At 35.5% G+C, this 19,662-nt stretch overlaps 3 protein-coding genes across 7 annotated transcripts in view; 1 reads left to right on the top strand and 2 right to left on the bottom strand.

Moving 5' to 3' along the window:
• LOC127843627 (5-oxoprolinase-like) overlaps positions 1-17,781 on the bottom strand; it is a 32,983-nt gene extending 15,202 nt beyond the window's left edge. The window contains 15 exon segments of the mRNA XM_052373321.1: positions 1,709-1,810; positions 3,374-3,484; positions 3,927-3,963; positions 4,480-4,580; positions 6,116-6,179; positions 6,708-6,792; positions 6,795-6,819; positions 11,296-11,434; positions 11,969-12,106; positions 12,584-12,665; positions 13,459-13,547; positions 14,272-14,384; positions 15,403-15,531; positions 16,722-16,864; positions 17,766-17,781. Coding sequence (XP_052229281.1) covers positions 1,709-1,810; positions 3,374-3,484; positions 3,927-3,963; positions 4,480-4,580; positions 6,116-6,179; positions 6,708-6,792; positions 6,795-6,819; positions 11,296-11,434; positions 11,969-12,106; positions 12,584-12,665; positions 13,459-13,547; positions 14,272-14,384; positions 15,403-15,531; positions 16,722-16,864; positions 17,766-17,772 — 1,365 coding nt within the window. The 5' untranslated portion in view covers positions 17,773-17,781.
• Positions 1-19,662, top strand: part of LOC127843628 (paraplegin-like) — a 298,425-nt gene that overhangs the window by 82,390 nt on the left and 196,373 nt on the right. The window lies entirely within an intron of this gene.
• The window catches only part of LOC127843626 (5-oxoprolinase-like), a 298,491-nt gene that overhangs the window by 16,234 nt on the left and 262,595 nt on the right, over positions 1-19,662 (bottom strand). The window lies entirely within an intron of this gene.

Consider the following 19,662-nt stretch of genomic DNA (forward strand, 5'->3'; position numbering starts at 1 on the left):
GGTAAAAAACAATTCAAGTCTGTATCTCTGTATATTCTGGCTCTTTCTGAAAAAAAAAAAAAAAGGAATCCATTTTTTTTTTACATATTCTTCTAATCAGCACTAAACTAACATCAGATATAACCTCTTTTCCTATACATTCAACCACCTAAGGATTGAATCTAGCGCATGCGCATTGTAAGGAAATATGATGACCTTAAACCTCAAATACGTCATGAGCTTTTGCATCAACTTGATCACGTGACTTACAAAACCAGTCGACACAAAATGTGGATAAAAAAAATGTAAACATTGGATTTTAAGCATACTACAGGTTGAATTATTGATTTGAAGGTTAGATTTATGTGTAGGATAGGGTTTAAGTTGCAGTAAATACTGTTTTAGTGCGCATTTTTCAGTTTTCACATGAGCAACAAACTTTCTTGCTAACTTTCAGAGAATTTGGTCACGCCTGTTGCACGGATGATATGCAAATTTACAGGATTTAAAAAAATAACGAATATATAGGAATGGTTGAATGTATAGGAAAGAAGGCTATATATATTGTGGCTTGTGCATAAATATAGATGTATTTTACTACTATATTAATAAAGATATTCTGAATATTATGAATATGATTATTCTGATCTATTGAACATTAATGTAAATAGTGCGTGATAAATGAGGAACAATATGGAATAAACTAATGCACTAAAGCATGAAGCAGGCACACACACATACACTCAACTCAAGTGACAGCTTTTATCAAGCTGGCTCCACAATAAAATGTTCAAACAAAAACTTTGTTTGCCTTTTTGAATTTTGTTTTTGCATTCTTTCAAGTAAGATTATCACAAGTAGATAAATGAAGAATTAATGTTAAGTTCTGGTTAATACTTTGGAACTGCTGCTGTAAGTGTACTTACCGGTGTGATTTAAATGAAATGAACATACAGTTGAGTTGTAATGAAGTGTACATTCAAGTGTGTTTAAAATGAAGTGATGTGTTTGAAATGAAATTTTCTTACAGGCGTGCTTTAAACAAAGTGTAAATACCAGTGTGTTTTAAATGAAGTGTATATACAGGTTTGTTATGAATTAAAGGTAAATGCATTTGTATTTAAATAAAATAAATGTACTTGTGTATTTAATAAACTGTATGTAGAGGTGTTTTAAATGAAATGTAAATACAGGTGTGTTATAATGAAGAGTACATAATGGTCTATTTTAATTAAGTGTACATACAGGTCTATTTTAATGAAGTGTACACACAGGTCGATTTTAATGAATTGTACATACAGGTCTATTTTAATGAAGTGTACATACATGTCTATTTAAATGAAGTGTACGTAAAGGTCTATTTTAATTAAGTGTGCATACATGTTTTTTAGTTAAGTGTACATACAGATCTATTTTAATGAAGTGTACATACAAGTCTCTTTTAATGAAGTGTACATACATGTCTATTTTAATGAAGTGAACATACAGGTCTATTTTAATTAAGTGTACATACATGTCTTTTTAAATGAAGTGTACATACAGGTCCATTGTAATGAAGTGTACATACAGGTCTATTTTAATGAAATGTACATACAGGTCTATTTTAATTAAGTATACATACAGGTCTATTTTAATGAAGTGTACATACAGGTCTATTTAAGTGAAGTGTACAAACAGGTCTGTTTTAATGAAGTGTACATACAGGTCTATTTTAATAAAGTGTACATACAGGAGTGATAACTGTGAGGTCCGGCAAGTGACTCCCTCCTGCCTTGGGATGGTTGGACAGGATCACATCTCCCTCCCTCAGATCTGAACCCAGCACCTTCATCTAAAATATTTAAGCCTGGTTCTGGGAAAACTGGCCTTAATGCCGCGAGTTAAGTGTCATCCGAAATTACCCTGTGCATGCAGTCTGCTCTGGCTAATCTGGGATAACACTTTACCCTAGTATGGAATTTTTTGTTTAAAGAAGGTCTCTTCTAAATGAAAAAAAAAACAGTCTAGGCAGAGTGTTGTCCCTGACAAGCCTGTGTGGACTGCACAGGCTAATCAAGCAAGAAACTTTTGACATGCATTAAACCCCAGAGCGATGCTCATTTACTTTTTTGTATACATTTTTTACATGGCTTGTTGTATTCAGGGCTTTTTACTAATTTAGCTGGAGCCAAATAAAAGCCAAGAGAATCTTTTTCAATTGTTGCACTTTTCTCCAAATTTAAAGTTTACTGCTTAACAATTCTTCTTCATTCTCAGTTATTTCAACAAATCATTCCCCAAAAATGGAAAGCTATAAGAAAAAGTCCAGGTGCTTATTTCCTTATAAATTTCAATTATCCAGTTGAAATACTTTCCCTTTTTTCTGTCTGTACACTGTGTGAAGAAAAACAAATACAGGTAAACAGTTAAACATACAATCTGCTTTACTAACCACTGTTGTGGTTATAGATAGAAATATTACACCTTACATAAACATGGGTCATCTTTGTGTATATTACTTAAAGAAGGCTTACAATCTGCATGGCACAACAAATTTTGATTTTTTGGAATTGAGGAATGGTCCAAATTAAGCATAAGGCCCTCAGGAAACTTTATGGAGCATTGCCTATCAATGTAAATTAATGTCACTGCCACAAACAAAGCAATTTAAATCAAATTCACAGAACATCTTTCAACAATAGTAATCTATGTAAAACTAATATTTAAAGGATCATTAGGTCTTGTTATGAATTAACAAAGGTCAAATTTTCTTCTTAATTGACATTGCTTGAAATTGTGTAGTCTAGCGCAATAAATACATAAAACCCAAGGCTACACTCAACTTAATTTCCAAATGATTTCAAGTTTAATTGGTGACTGGAACTAAGTTTACAAAATCTGTAGAGCTTAAATGCTTTTAAAATGTTACACAAAAATTGTAGTGCTTGTTGTTTCTTTAACAATTCAAAAGTATTTAATCCGTTTAAAATATCGAATACATGTGATCATAAGAAAAAAGAAAAAAACAACACTTCAGACCTCCAAGACATCCCTCAAACAGCTTGCCTATCTCACCCTTTGGGTTTGTCCCCTCTAAATGTTTTAGGGCTTACTTGTCAATCCCCAAAAGACCAGAAGGCCCTTAGTGCGTGTGTATTTCCAGGTTTATGAGGTTCTTCCAGGCCTGAGGCTGCATTATGTGAGGACCTGACTTTATAAGGCTCACAGTGGTGTTCCCTTTTTTAATGAGGCACACCTGATAGACATTTCCAGTGACTTTCTCTATAAATGTCTGAGAGCATTTTGCACAGGCTAATCTGGGACAACACTTTAAGCTCATGCATTAAACCCCCTTTTCAGAGTGTGGCTCATAATTATCAATTGGATCATCGAACACTGCACATACAAGACATACCTGATATTGTACAGCCTCCTGCATGGCACCAAGATGCACTGGTATATGAGGGGCATTAGCAACCAGGCCACCATCCGGTCCAAACATTGCGCAGGAAAAGTCTAAACGCTCCTGGTTACATAAAATGAGCCTTGTTCTGAGAAAACTGGGCTTAATGCATGTGCTTAAAGTGTCTTCTTAGATTAGCCTGTGCAGTCCGCACAGGCTAATCAGGGACGACACTTTCTGCTTTAATGGTATTTTTCCTTTAAAGGAAGTCCCTTTTTACTGAAAATCTAGTTTAAGCGGAAAGTGTCATCCCTGATTAGCCTGTGCGGACTGCACAGGCTAATCTGGGACGACACTTTTCAAACATGAATTAAGCCCAGTTTTCTCAGAACACGACTCAAATAGTTGGCAAATGTTGATCTCATAACAGTTTATCATACGCTTTAATTTGTTTCCTGTGTTATACAACCAATATGAATATTTATCTATTAAACAAGTTAAAAATAACATTTCAGTATATACTAACCGTATTGTGATACATGTATACACATTAAAATATGAATACCTTGATATTGGTAGAGATGGCAGTTCTCTGCAATACCCTGAAAAAAAAAGCCATTTTATTTTAATGCAACTGATATATGCATACTGGCAGACCACAGAAGGGGTCATACTATTTGAAAAAATATTTAATATTTTATTGTGTTTTTGTTAATGTAAAACATCAAACCACAAGCAATATCTCATAATGTCTGTTTCTTTATTTTATAAAATTTTTAGTTTTAATACATTCTTTATTTTCATAAATGTATAAACATATCAATTTCTTAAGTCAGAATAATAATAATGTATATAAGATCATTCAAAATAAGGAATGCCTTAGAAGGACACGCCTACCCCCGATTTATTTGAATGAACGCAGAAACAAGTGTGTAACACACACCATGTGAACACTTAACACAGCATTTATGAACCAGCTCTTAGTAACTGTTGCTATACATAAAGCTTATTTCACAATTGACCTTTGAGTAAGCATATTAGTTGGTGAATACAATATGTGGTCTTGAAATGATTAAAACAAATTGTTGATGCATTATGATATTAAGTAACATTCTTGCCTGCCCATCTGTTCTGCAATGCTCATGAACCTGTGTGAGAAAATGGAGAGCTGAATCATGTCTAAGTCCTTGCCAACTCTCTCTACTACCCCCTTGCCTATCTGAAATGATACAGAGAATAATACACATTATAAAGTCATGAACCAAAACTTTATGCTCATCTCGGATTTCTCGATATTTTTCTTTGGATTATTATATGCAACTGTGTCGTTAGTTCTCTAGTCAGTGTATACATGTACATCTCAAAGTCACTCTTCAACAGCTTTATTCTTTGTGCAAACTGGCTTTATTATGTTGATCATTTTCACATACCAAAACCGTTCGAAAAAGGTTAACAAGACATGCTGTTAGAATGAACGTATGTATTGAAGCATAATGCCTGCATTAAAAGAATGAAAATTTGTTTAACAAAAATTGACCAAAAACCCCTTCACAAGATTGTGCATTTGGGTGATTAAAATAAATTCAATTAAGTGTCACCTATATTTGCACTTTAAAATTTGCATATTATTACAGTAATAAAAGTATAAAGTTACGGGGTGTTGCTGCAGTTTTGCTGATATTTTTCCATCTAATATGGATTCTGTCCAAAATTTATATTTAAAATATATATACAAAATTTAATACTATATGAAAAATGAAATAAAAAAATTAGGTCACCGGCCTTGTTTTGATTTTATTCACCATTATATAACATGTACATTTTCAATAAAACTGAAAAATCTATTAATGCGTAAAAATAATTAATAACCTATAAAATTGGCAGCATGTAGATATAATACAAGCTAAGATACGTCATATACCATGTAATTAAACCACAAACTACCAATAAAATGGAGTACACAAGATAAATTTTAAGAAAATTATTTTTAATACTTTTTATGTCACCCAAAAAAACGTCATTTTTTTACTTATGTAACCACATAAATGGAATTAAAAAAAGTTCTGTCTAATAGTATTCTGCGAAACTGCTCAAATATGTCCATCTACGTATTGTCATCATAAAACACAAATACAGAAAGGGGGTCATCACACTTTTAACAGAGATTTTTTGTTTTAACTATCCCTACCGTCAACGTCAATTTTCATAAAATACAGCATTTAGGCAAAACCCAAGTAACGGTACATAGATTGTTAGAAATATGCATAAACATTAGAAATTGTTTACAATCTTAACTGAGATAACAACAGCTAACCAAAAGACATTAATAAAAGACAATATTTAATCACAAACATAATACCATACAGTATCAAACTCGACCTTAATCATTAATAACTTACATGTACTTGTTCAAAGCTTTCGGCATGTTTTGTAGTTTGTGATTAAATGCTTTAAATTGATAAATGTAAACAACAGCACTAAAGAGCTCCAGTATAAAACAAGAATGGAATTAAAGAAAGTAAAAAAAGTAATCAAAAAAGTTGACCCCACCTGGGATCGAACCAATAACAATTATATTATGAACCAACTCGGTCAATTTCTGATGATTGTGATAAAAATATTGAGCTGTGATAATAGCATCAACGGTGTTGCTATAAATATATCTTCAGATAAATAAACTGCCGCAACACCCCTTAAAGAACAAAACTGACCATATTTGCTTCTTTTTTCTTTATTCTGAGAACAAACAATTACCTTTAGTTTCACATCCCCTTGTTTTGTGATAGAAGCTTGACATGTTGGCTCCACAAGAATGGTACTGAAAACAAACAATAATGAACACTTAAACGCAGAAATGCCCAGCCCTTCATGCTTTTAAATTGTACGTAGTCTCAAAAGTGACTTCAGGCTACTATGAATATTCTATTTGCTCCTTGTCTTGTCAATATCAATTATCTCAAAAGATAGTTTATATGTGGAAAGTGATTCGTTTTGATGATAATACTTTTCCTCCAACATGAGCATGCAACATGCATGCAATAATCCTATTCCTTCAAAAGTTTTTGCCTACGTAAAACAGCATCTCCTTATAACTATCCCCTTAATAAAAGAATCCTTTATTCCCCTATTTTGAAAATCCTCCCCAACATACAAATATTACAATACCCTGAAACCATTATTATTAGTCTAATACTAATTTGTATGGATATATGAGCACCAAGTTTTTAAGGCAACTAAATTTATTGAATCCACAGTAGTTTCCCCACAAAATTAGTGTGTGCAGCCACATTTAAAGCCACATCTAAAAACGCCCTGAAATCACACACAGCAACATTGCATAGAGTACCTGTTTCCATTCATGATAATGGCTGGGCCACTGATGGTATGTCCGGCGCCCAGCTTGTCCAAGAGGTAGACCGCTGTATCTGCCACCCCTCATCAAAGTAGCAGCTTGTTGTCTATAAGTGACACGTATTCCTCAAAGTTTCAACAATAAAAAATGACCAATATTCGATCTTGGCCTAGACATTATTTAGATACAACTTCTGACCAAGTTTGGTGAAGCTCGGATGAAAACAACTTGAATTAGAAAGCGGACACTTAATACTGACCGACGACCGACCGACCGACGACCGAGCCGTACCGACCGATCCGACCGACCTGAACCACTGACCGATTACCGACCGACAGACAGCAGACAGACAGACAGACAGTGCTACATGACAGACACAGACAGACAGACAGACAGACGACAGACACAGACAGACAGACAGACAGACAGACAGACAGACAGACAGACAGACAGACAGACAGACAGACAGACAGACAGACAGACAGACAGACAGACAGACAGACAGACAGACAGACAGACAGACAGACAGACAAGCTCACTCCTATATACCCCCCTAAACTTCGTTTGTGGGGGTATAATGATAACTTCAACTATTAACATTATTTACTTATGCCTCAAACATTTATTTATATCTTACACAATGCAGAGACAAACTTTAGCTTGTGAAAGTAGTAATGAATACCCATAAACACGCATGTTGTAATATGTAGCAAGTTGTAAATATCCTTCAAGTTTCAAACTTTCCCATTTTTTATATACAATTTGTCACTGAATACATCAATAATAACATGTTATTCACTCATTTATTTTTATAATGATTACATAAACCGGTACTGGTTCAAATCACCATATTTAATATTGACAGATTTGTCCACCCCCATAACATAAATTACGGCAGATTGGATTGTAATACATCAATGTAATTGTTTCCCCAAGGAAATAGTCAAGGGATGTGGGGATCCTTATGGGGTGAGGGTTGCAAGGAATGTCTCCTTGCCGTCATACAGTAGAGTCCACGCGTTTTCCCCAATTTCCCTCGCTACAAGGGCACTCTTATGAAGGGTGATTAAGAACGTCCCGCAATACGCGGCATTTGCATGATTGGGGACTCCGAGGTCAACGATCGGCAAATTGATAAGCCGCGCAGTCACCTTCGGCGTTTAACTAGATTACGATCAATTAATCTTTGTTTGACTTCCTGATTTTCAAAATAAAATTACCTATATATATATATAATTTTAAGACGTGCGCAACATATATACTGTTCAGTGTCCAATCGGTAACGAAAATGCGTATAACTGGCAATCAATATTTTTCATTGACGTCAGCCTTGAAGTAAGTGTTTATCGCAGATTAATTTAAAAGAAATCAGTTTTAAAATGTACGTAATATCCATCAGTAATTAAACAGTGCACGAAAGATGGTATTGGGCATCCTCATCACACCTTTTTACCGTAAACAATTACATAAACAATAATTGTTCCTTATGAGAAGTAATTTAAGTTAAATGCAATTGGGGAGCAATTAATTTCTTATGGCGAGTAAGTTGTGAAAACATTTCCCGTTACAAATTTTATGCGGAAACAATTTAATTTCAGTACAAGCATATTTCATAAAGTCCATTTATAGAACTGAATTACACAATTTGTCTACAGCCACGTGATTATATTATATAGTCCCTTTGTATGCATATGCACCATTCATAGTGAAAAATCCGTGTTTTAATAAGAGCGCGAAATTGTTGCTGACAGAAAAGTTCCACGCATGGAAAGCATGTGTAATAAATCAGGACATGTGCCGTAACTTAATATAGACGTGCAACTAAGTATTTGTAGTATTTGAGAATGAAAAAAAAACATCAGAATCAATGCACACGATGAAAAAGTATTGCCCATTGAAACTATAGCAAAAATAGGAAAATTTACAAATAATAAATTTAATTGAAGTCACTCATTGATTGGTCGTTATAACCAACAAGAGCACCGCTTAGCAGGTGCCACGCTCGGCTGCAAAAGCTTATCAGAATTTTATTTTTTTAGAGGTCACAGTGACTTTGACCTAGTGACCCAAAAATGGGTGTGGCGTGTAGAACTAATCAAGGTGCATCTACATATGAAGTTTTAAAGTTGTAGGTGGAAGGACTTTGATTTTAGAGCCAATGTTAAAAACCTTTACAAACCTTGACATGGACGGCGGACACGACTAGCTGGCTATGACAATACCTCGGGTTTTCTCCGAGCTAAAAATGAACAGCGCTGATGCTCACACATCATGTCACCTGATTAAAGCATGTTACACGGGAATTATCCCATCCAAAAAAATTACTTCGCATATATGCGCTTGCGCAAAATGGCGGACATTGTGTTTATAAAATTATAAAACACATTAGTGTCAATACTGGTCTTATTTTGGTTTTGAACATTGAAATCGCAATTATACTGGATTATAGGGTAATGGATAGAGTCGGAACATGTATGTATCCAGCTTATATATTCATATTGTAGACTTACCTGTGAATTAAAACATATATTAATTTTCTATACAATTATCTTTATTTTTATTAGCCACAATATTTAAACAATTTCTTATTACCGGTACAATGTTTTTATTTTTTGGCATGCACAGTAGCACGCTGCTACTGCGAAGTTGCGTAGCGGTGTCCTGATAAGAATGGAAATTGTCTGCATTTACCGACTAGGCTAAAGTAATAAACACTGCGCTGATTAGCTTACTCAGCGGAACGCCGAGCATTTTAAAGAGCACACCTCGCATTCCCCGCCGCGGAAGCACTCGCTAGCAGACAAAAGCCCCCCGGAGGGAGCGAGTTTTTTGGGGGGAAACGCGTGGACTGTACTGTATAAGAACATTTTAGGAACCTGAAAACAATGCAATTTTGGGCAAGCTCAAAAGGGACGTGTTACAACAAAATATGAGCAAAAACCCCATGATTACGATCATCATTGATCCTTAAATGAATACTTTAATTCTTAAAACATGTGTCATACATTAAATTCACTTAATACTAATAGAAATCTTTAAAAAATGGTCATAGTGATTTCTATACTTTTAAAACTCTTGAGACTAATGATTTCTAAACAATTTTTTATTTCATTGAGATTGTTAATCTCTAGCCGCTGTTATGTAATATTGCCAAAATAATGATCAATTACTAAAATTTAATGTTTTAATTCACCAAAATAAGAACTCAAATTAAAACAAGAGGCCCATGAGGGCCTAAATCGCTGTACTGCTATAAACACTGTGCAAGTTTGGAAAGAATAAGATAGAAACTGTGTACTTAATCACGCGAACAAGGAGAATTTTCTCAAATTCAAGGGGAGATTATTGTGTACTTATTTCTCCAATACTGCTCATATTCAATAGAGTTCAAGTCCTCATTGATATAAAGATACTGTGCAAATTTGGAAATAATTGGATGAAAACTGTGGAATTAATTGTGTAAACAAGCGGGATTTCAAAATTTTCTCATATTCAAGGGGAAGTCATTTTGGACTTATTGCTTCTATATTGCTCTTTTTAAAAAAGGGTTTGAGTCCTCATTGATACAAAGACACTGTGCAAGTTTGCCACGAATTGGATGAAAATTATGGACTTTATCACATAAAAAAACTGAATTTTCATTTTTTTCTCAAATTCAAGGGGAGATATTTCTGGACTTATAACTCTGATATTGCTCATTTTCAATAGGGTTTGACTCATCATTCAGATAAAGACACTGTGCAAGTTGGAAAATGATTGGATGAAAACTGTGGACTTTATTGCGTAAACAAGCCTTATTTCACAATTTTCTTAAATTCAAGGGGAGATAATTCTGGACTTTTTCCTCTGATGTAACCCATTTTCAATAGGTTTCGAGTCCTCATTAATATTAAGACACCGAACAAGTTTGAAAAGAATCGGATGAAAACTGTGGACTAAATCGCTTAAACAAGAAAAAGTCTAACGCACGCACGCACAGACGACGGAAACCATGCCATGACATAAGCTCTTCAGGCCTTCGGCCAGTAGAGCTAAAAATTAGAAATTTCATTATAAATAAATGTCATGCATCTTTTATGTCTTCGAGAGGTTTCATTTTACTCATAATTGAATCAATTAACTTTGACAAACCATTGATCCCTCATTTGATTGAATGCTGTGGTCTACTTTCACAATTTATAACAATATATTTATGATATGGCGAAGCACTTAGTAAGGAATGTTGCGGCGAGACACCATTTTTTGCCAGGAGAGGAACCCTGATCAGTACAATTCAGGAATACACAAGTTATTGAATCTCCTCCTTCAATAGTTGTATAATGACCAAGCAGGGGTGTAATTTTGGAAACACATCAAAAGAGGAAAATATCTTTATACTGTATATGTGGTATACAGAACCAAACCCACTGAGCAGCATTATAATCGGTCCAACATAACTTAACTTACTTGACATTAAAATAGATCCAGTAAAGACATTTTAATGCAATTTTTGGCATGGGCATGTAGGTATTCAGATGAAAGGTTTATAATCTCACTCCTAGCATGGAATGTCCCACGTATATGTACTGACGACTTAACATACTATTTCTACTTGTGGATCCCTGTCTCCTCTTGGAATGGAGTGTTCTGTGTTACAGACAGCCTTTCCCACACCCCGTATGCGTATGTCATCCACTATGACTGGCCTGGCAGGCAGGGTGAAGCCAAACTCGGTAAAGTACCTGCAATGTGGGAGCTGACCATTGTGCTGTCGACATAGGAGCCATGTTCCGGGAAAAGCAGGCTTAATGAAAGTGCGTAAAATGACGTCCTAGATTAGCCTGTGCAGTCTGGACATATTATTGAGGGAAAAAACTTTCCGCCTTAACTGGATTTCTGTCCTTAAGGGACTTCCTTTTAACAAAACAGTCCATACAAATTTGAAGTGTAGTCTATGATAAGCCTGTGTGGACTTCACTGGCTAATCTAGAATGAGACTTAAGCCCAGTTTTGTCAAGAACAAGGCTCATAGGTAAGTGTGTTGTAACTTAAGAGTATTTGCTCCTTCCAACAGTATCTCAGTCATATCATAGCGGTCAGTTAGCATACTTGAATGTGTTAACTGATTAATCATTACTTATGTGCACATACTTGAGTCAGTTACTTTTTTATACAAATGCACAATTACCCTAACATATGTTTCAAATAATACACAACAAAAACAAAACACTAAGGAAAACAAATCATGATCTAAGAAATACAAAAATACACCCCACTTGTCTTGGAATGCAGATAGGAAGTTGCCATGTTGACTGGTGCCTGTTTTTGCTGGGAAACTCTCTGTAGAACACATGAGAGCACAGTCTGTCCGTTCATATCTCATATGCAGAAATGCAGTGGTTTCAATCTGGTCCCTTTGAGAATGTTAAAAAGCATTTGTTATCTTTAACCTCAAAGTAAACTGTTTTAAAGAAAGCAATAAATGAATTTCTCATGAAGCTAACCATTAAATGCAATACTTTCAGCTTCTACATTAGATCTATTACCAATCATTCAATCTGAAGTACTTTTAGGTACTCTTTAGCCAGATACTGGTACAACTGTTTCATGTAGCTGATAGCACTCAGTTAGGAAATGTAGGCCATTTAAATATTTGTTGATTGTCATCTCTCACAATGTTCGAAACCCTCAGTGACTAAATATTACTTTAATACTTGTAAAATGGCTCTATGTATGATATAGCCAGCTTACAAAGGCTATGCATAGATAAAATCAACAGTGAAAACATTGTATCTGACATAGTCATTAGACAATATCAGCTGATACAACACTTTTGCAATTAACCCTTGATGCACATTTTATAAACACTACCAACAATGTCTGCTACATACTTAGTGAATCCTTGCTTTACCAATTCTTCTTCACACTGAGCAGACAGAGTATTTATCCTGTCATCCAAATACTGGAAATTCTCTGAAAAATAAGAAAGCATTACAATATTAAGAGGCAAAGAAGAAAACATGGAATAACTTAATAAATATATTTTAAGGAGTCATGATTTGCAGTGAACATTGTACAGACATATGTTCACAACTGATATATTATATTTATCAAAGAAACCATTACAATATCAGAGGTCCAGCTTTCCAATATCTCAGACTATAAAATACTTAGTCCTAACCTTAAAATGTTAATTTTTAATATTTTACAAAACACATTTAGTCATATTTTCAATGATTTAAAAAAAGCAATTGTATAAGCATAGCATGACTAGAAGAGTGTCTCCTTATACCTTCTCTTAATCTTTTAATATAATATGATGCACAATGACATGGTAAACTATCATTTTACTCTATTATAGCTGATGATAATGTTACAACAGCTAGAGTAGCATTAATAGTTCAAAAGCCAGTTATCATGCATAAGAAACATTTTAATTTATAAACCACAACTTTTAAAAATGTCATGTACAAAAACAACTCACATTAATAAACCGCAAACATGGATGAAATTATAAAATGAAATACAAGATAACTGTGAGAAAAATCTGCCTTGTTAACAGTACGGTAAAGGACAGTGTGTATGTATTGGAACACCTTCAATATCCAAATTTAGTTTTTAAAGGAAATTCCATTAAAAATACTGGATTTTTAAACCTGATAAACTTACTTGTTTATAAGAGAAAAAGAAGACCTTGGATTTTTCACATGTCCTGTCAAACGAACAGTCCAATAAATAAATAACTTTATAAAGTCCAAAAACATACCTTGGGCATATACAGTTGCACTGGGTTCTTGACATTCATGGACGACGTCGGCCATTGCCATTCCATATGCCGATAATATACCTGCATATCTGGGGTCACAAATTGAACATATATAGTCATACTTACAATGGTGAGAAGACCAAAAGAATACATAAGCAGTGTTACTTAAAATCTGATGAGTAATATTCATGAGCCAAACTGAATAATACATTAATAAAGGCCAAACATATTCAATGAGCCAAAATAAGACATTTTTACAATAGCTTATCACTTACCAATCACATGTTAAATGGTATATAAACTGTTAACAAAATTTGAAGTAGTAAAGATAGGTAAGATATCAAAGATGATCTAACAGTTACTCTGAAAGAGCCATTATTATTTGGGAAACATTTAAATTTATACCTGATCAGAGTAACAATGGATGGATAGTGGTTGCCTAGCAATAATAAGATTCCAAGTTATATCGCCAATCAGTGAGCATCCTAAAGGCTTTTTTCTAACATACCAGAACCAAGGAACTGATTCTTCCAGTGAAATGGACTAGAGCGACAAGGGTTGACAGTGACAGTATTTTATCTGCCTAACATTCGTATTTCATATAAAGTTGTTTAACACTCAAACCATTGGAGCGCAAAAATGACATGAAATAACAAAGCTCCTACATGTGTTCGCACAAAGACATTTAAAAACGAGCTTCATGTGTGTAAAATAAAGGCATGATGTAATAAAGCCATACCCTATTACAAAAAACATATGAAATTACGAGCCCCTACCTGTTTGCACAAAGGCATGAAATAACAAACCCCCTACCTGTGTACAAACACCTCAGTCATCCCAAGGCTCCTGGCAATGGCACAAGCATGCTGACCCCCAGCGCCACCGAAACAGGCCAGAATATGACGAGAGGTGTCATGACCCTTTGCCTGCACAAAATAATACAGTTTATTAATATGTAAATTTATTACCTGAACATAGTCTTTTGTAAAAGTGATACTCAACTATGCACACACACAAACACACACATTAAATGAAACATATAAAGGGGATGCTATTGTGAAATAATGGAGATACCTACAGGGGTTTATAACAAATTGTGTTGCATCCAACAACTAATTAATATAATAATTAATAAACTAAGTGCTCATGAGGTAAACACGAGCTTGGTTAACTGGATTGCCCAAAATTTGACATTTTGTGCAAAACTCATGACACAGGGAAAGAAAATATACTGCAGTTGACCAAACCATAAAAGGTCTATAAACATTCTCCAGTGCTGGATTACCAGCATACACAAACTCGAGATTGTCGCATAACTTGTACACATGCCAAGCTTTATCAGCTTTGTTCTAGGGCAAGCAACTCATGGAAATATGGATGATTGTGCATGGAAGTGTCTTGAACATCTTGAAGATAAAATTTAATCATTTGAGAAATGTGAAAGTAGTATTTGCTCCATAAACAAGTCAAATGCAAAAAAGACAGATTGAACAATTCACTGATTAATTTACAAACTGTAAACTATATATATATAATCCTTTGTATTATTGTAAAACTACTTTAATCTAAGCTCCGTCATTTTTTTCTCAGAAAAAGCACATTTTTGTTTCAATGATATAAACACAACTGACTTTTAAGATTTTGATAAACTAAGATAGATAAACAACTTGTATTTCTACTTCACTTCATAATGCAGAGTTAATGTGTTTGTCAAATTTACTAGACTACACAATTAACCAGGTGTATTTTACTTAACAATATCTTGGAACTCCTTCCACAGCAGTAGACTCTGCCTATGGTTTGTCTTAGGATATACCACACTTATTTTCCTTCCTTGTCAACAGAAAACTAAGTTGCAGGTTGAGGTAGATTCCAATATATATCCTCACCTTGAGGGGGGTATATAAATATATTATTTTTGGGGAAGCGCCTTTTAAAGTTCACCTGTGTAAGAGCGCGTATTGGTCGGCACATGGTCTCGTTGGCAACCTTGATGAATCCCATAGCAACCTCCTCCACAGTCATTGGCTCACGCTTGGGGCTGTCCAACTGACTCCTCAAAAATGTGTTTACCTTAAGAAGAGTCATTATAAAGGGGATCAACAATTTTAAAACCAACAAAAATCATGTAGTATTTTATTGTACGGAGTTCTGATGTAAAAATAGATTTTTGTTTTCAGTGTAAAGATAGTTTTACATGAAGCATTTGCTTTCATTTAACAACTTATACCAGGGTACAGGATCATATGACTTTATATGGTTCACAAATGGATGTTAATTGATGTAAACACACCAGTAAGTGGCAATTTTTTTTCAAAAACTTTTTAAAACAATTTTTTCTGAAGAACTTCAACTAGTGCATAAAATACAGTTTTTTATGTGGCTTATGGAAATGTGAAAAACATCACAATTACTTTATTTAGTAAGCCTGTGTTCTTGGTAAAATATTCTATGTGTAATGAATTCATATGCACGGTTATGCTGCAGGCAACGTGAAATGTTGGCACTAATTTCAGGCATATTCAATTGTAAATTCTTCAATCTTAATGTATCGGCACAAACTGCAAGAAAAACTTCTATGCACACAGATTTTTGCAAACATATTTCAATAGTTTGAAATATTTGCAAAAATAAAGCTCTTAACTGTAAGTTTTCATTCTGTCTAGCCCATGTGTAAACCTCTTAGAACCGTGTTGATCATGCACCCTGTATATTTATTCATTTAATACTAATAATCATTCTAATATCACGTTTAAACTATAAAAAAATTATACATTTTGCAATTGTTTGAAACATGCAATTTTTTAATGTAGATTAACAGTTTAATCTTGTTTACACTATAAACAAAAACAAGAGAGATAGCATTTGTTTGAATCCAGATTTAAAAAAAAGGATCAACAATAAATTCTATTCATCAGCATATCATAATATGCAGAGCCAATTTAAACTTAAACACATTACATATCAGAATTTTATGAATGAATGTATGATCTCTTTCTGAAAAAAAATGGGCTTAATGTATGTGTGTAAAGTGTTGTCACCTATTAGCCTGTTTAGTACGCACAGGCTACTCAGAGATGCTACTTTATGCCTCGGCTGGATTTTTGTTAAGAAGAGACTTCTCCTAAGAAAAATATTTCCATAAAAGCAAAAAGAGTTGTCCTTGATTAGCCTGTGTGGACTGCGCAGGCTAATCTAGGGCCACACTTAACGCACATGCATTTAGCCCAGTTTTCTCAGGTGTCTCGTATGTTTGTACACACTTCTTCTGTGAGCTTCAGAAAGGCTGCCTTGGTAGCTGCCACATCCAGTGGCTGATCCTGGCCTTTGCCAAATATCTTTGGAAAGTACTCCGGTAGAAGTCTGGATAGGCACAAGTTGGCATCAGTCACAGTGAGGGGACCACCTTTGAATAAAAAAACATATGCCATTATCATACAACCATAGCCAAATATATGACAAGTACATGCATTCAATAAAATATTAACTTATTTAGCCCTAGTGTCCTATTTATGCGCCAGATTAAATTTAGACCAACTGGAATTACTGAGTCAGTCAAATAATATATAGTGTAAATTTCCAGTGTGGCAATAATGCGCACTTGTTGATGTAGGCTGAATGTCTAACAACATAAAACAAGAGATGTTTGCATATCAGTTGTCTACTGCAAGACCAGAGTAAATTTATATAGATGATATAATTGAAGGGCTGTTACTCTTGTGTACCTGATCTGCAGAGTTATCAAAGTTTGCAAAGATAATTGTGTCACTAACAATTCATCTAGTTTGGTGACAACTGTATAAGAAAATGTTGCACAAATACAAAAGGCCCACCTAAGATTATTCAAAGGCTGAAAACTCACCTTTGTTCAGAAAATTTGCATTCTTTTAAGGTGAAAAAACAATAAGAAAACTGTTTCGAAAGATTAACACCACCTTCTCTTAAATGAAGGCTAATTGGTGCTAGTGACTTGCTGTGTTGATGGTCAACAACAAACATGTGGAAATGATCCAGCTGCAACAAGTAAGATACATTAGGGCTCCGTTGCTCCTGGTAGAAACACTAACCTGAATAAAGACTGTCCACAACGCAACATTTCTAAGTGTAGACCATGCTTAGCTTTCATATAGTCATATAGCAGGTAGACCCAGCATACCTTTCATACAGCAGGTAGGCCCAGCATACCTTTCATATAGCAGGTAGGAACCCAGCCATACCCTTCATTTATAGCAGGTCGGGCCCAGCATTCTTTCATATAGCAGGTAGACCCAGCATACCTTTCATATCGCAGGTTAAGCCCAGCATACCTTTCATATAGCAGGTAGGCCCCAGCATACCTTTCATATAGCAGGTAAGCCTCAGCATACCTTTCATCCTAGCAGGTAGACCCAGCATATCTTTCAGTATAGCAGGTATGACCAAGCATACCTTTCATATAGCAGGCAAGCCCAGCATACCTTTCATATAGGCAGGTTTAGACCAAGCATACCTTTCATATAGCAGGTAAGCCCAGCATACCTTTCATATAGCCATGGGTAGACCCAGCATACCTTTCATATAGCAGGTAGACCCAGCATACCTTTCATATAGCAGGTAGACACAGCATACCTTTCATATAGCAGGTAGGCCCAGCATACCTTTCATCTAGCAGGTAGACGCAGCATACCTTTCATATAGCAGGTAGGCCCAGCATACCTTTCATATAGCAGGTAGACCCAGCATACCTTTCATATAGCAGGTAGACCCAGCATACCTTTCATATAGCAGGTAAGCCCAGCATACCTTTCATATAGCAGGTAGACCCAGCATACCTTTCATATAGCAGGTAGACCCAGCATACCTTTCATATAGCAGGTAGGCCCAGCATACCTTTCATATAGCAGGTAAGCCCAGCATACCTTTCATATAGCAGGTAGACCCAGCATACCTTTCATATAGCAGGTGTACCCAGCATACCTTTCAGATAGCAGGTAGACCCAGCATACCTTTCATATAGCAGGTAGACCCAGCATACCTTTCATATGGCAAGTAGGCCCAGCATACCTTTCATATAGCAGGTAGACCCAGCATACCTTTCATACAGCAGTTAGGCCCAGCATACCTTTCATATAGCAGGTAGACCCAGCATACCTTTCATATAGCAGGTAGGCCCAGCATACCTTTCATATTGCAGGTAGGCCCAGCATACCTTTCATATAGCAGGTAGACCCAGCATACCTTTCATATAGCAGGTAAGCCCAGCATACCTTTCTATAGCAGGTAGGCCCAGCATACCTTTCATATAGCAGGTCGACCCAGCATACCTTTCATATAGCAGGTAGGCCCAGCATACCTTTCATCTAGCAGGTAGACCCAGCATTCCTTTCATATAGCAGGTAGACCCAGCATACCTTTCATATAGCAGGTAACCCAGCATACCTTTCATTTAGCAGGTAGACCAGCATACCTTTCATATAGCAGGTAGGCCCAGCATACCTTTCATATAGCAGGTAGACCCAGCATACCTTTCATACAGCAGGTAGCCCAGCATACCTTCATATAGCAGGTAGACCCAGCATACCTTTCATATAGCAGGTAGGCCCAGCATACCTTTCATATAGCAGGTAGACCCAGCATACCTTTCAGATAGCAGGTAGACCCAGCATACCTTTCATATAGCAGGTAGGCCCAGCATACCTTTCATATAGCAGGTAGGCCCAGCATACCTTTCATATAGCAGGTAGACCAAGCATACCTTTCATATAGCAGGTAGACCCAGCATACCTTTCATATAGCAGGTAGCCCAGATACCTTTCATATAGCAGTAGACCCAGCATACCTTTCATATAGCAGGTAGAACAGCATACCTTCATATAGCAGGTAGGCCCAGGTTGGCCCCAGCAGACTCGGGTCCTACAACAAACATTCCTGAGCGGAAGAAAGCATGGAGCCACCCCCTGCAGCCACTGTGTTCACATCCAGCTGAAATAAAATGACAAAAACAGCTAAGAAATATCATTTTTAGACTGCAGAACATTGTTTCACAAGTGAACTGTTTATACTTTAGAGAAATGTCATTTCCAAAAATGCTTTCTCTTGATTTTTATAGTTGCTTTTCAGTTAAATTATCACAATTTCAAACCATGTTGCTCTAACAGTTTTAGCTGGGATCAAGACACCTTAAACATGACGTACCTCCAGAAGCTACCCCTACAAATAACAATA

This window comes from Dreissena polymorpha, chromosome 9 (genome assembly GCF_020536995.1).
Source record: "Dreissena polymorpha isolate Duluth1 chromosome 9, UMN_Dpol_1.0, whole genome shotgun sequence".
Lineage (NCBI taxonomy): Eukaryota > Metazoa > Mollusca > Bivalvia > Myida > Dreissenidae > Dreissena > Dreissena polymorpha.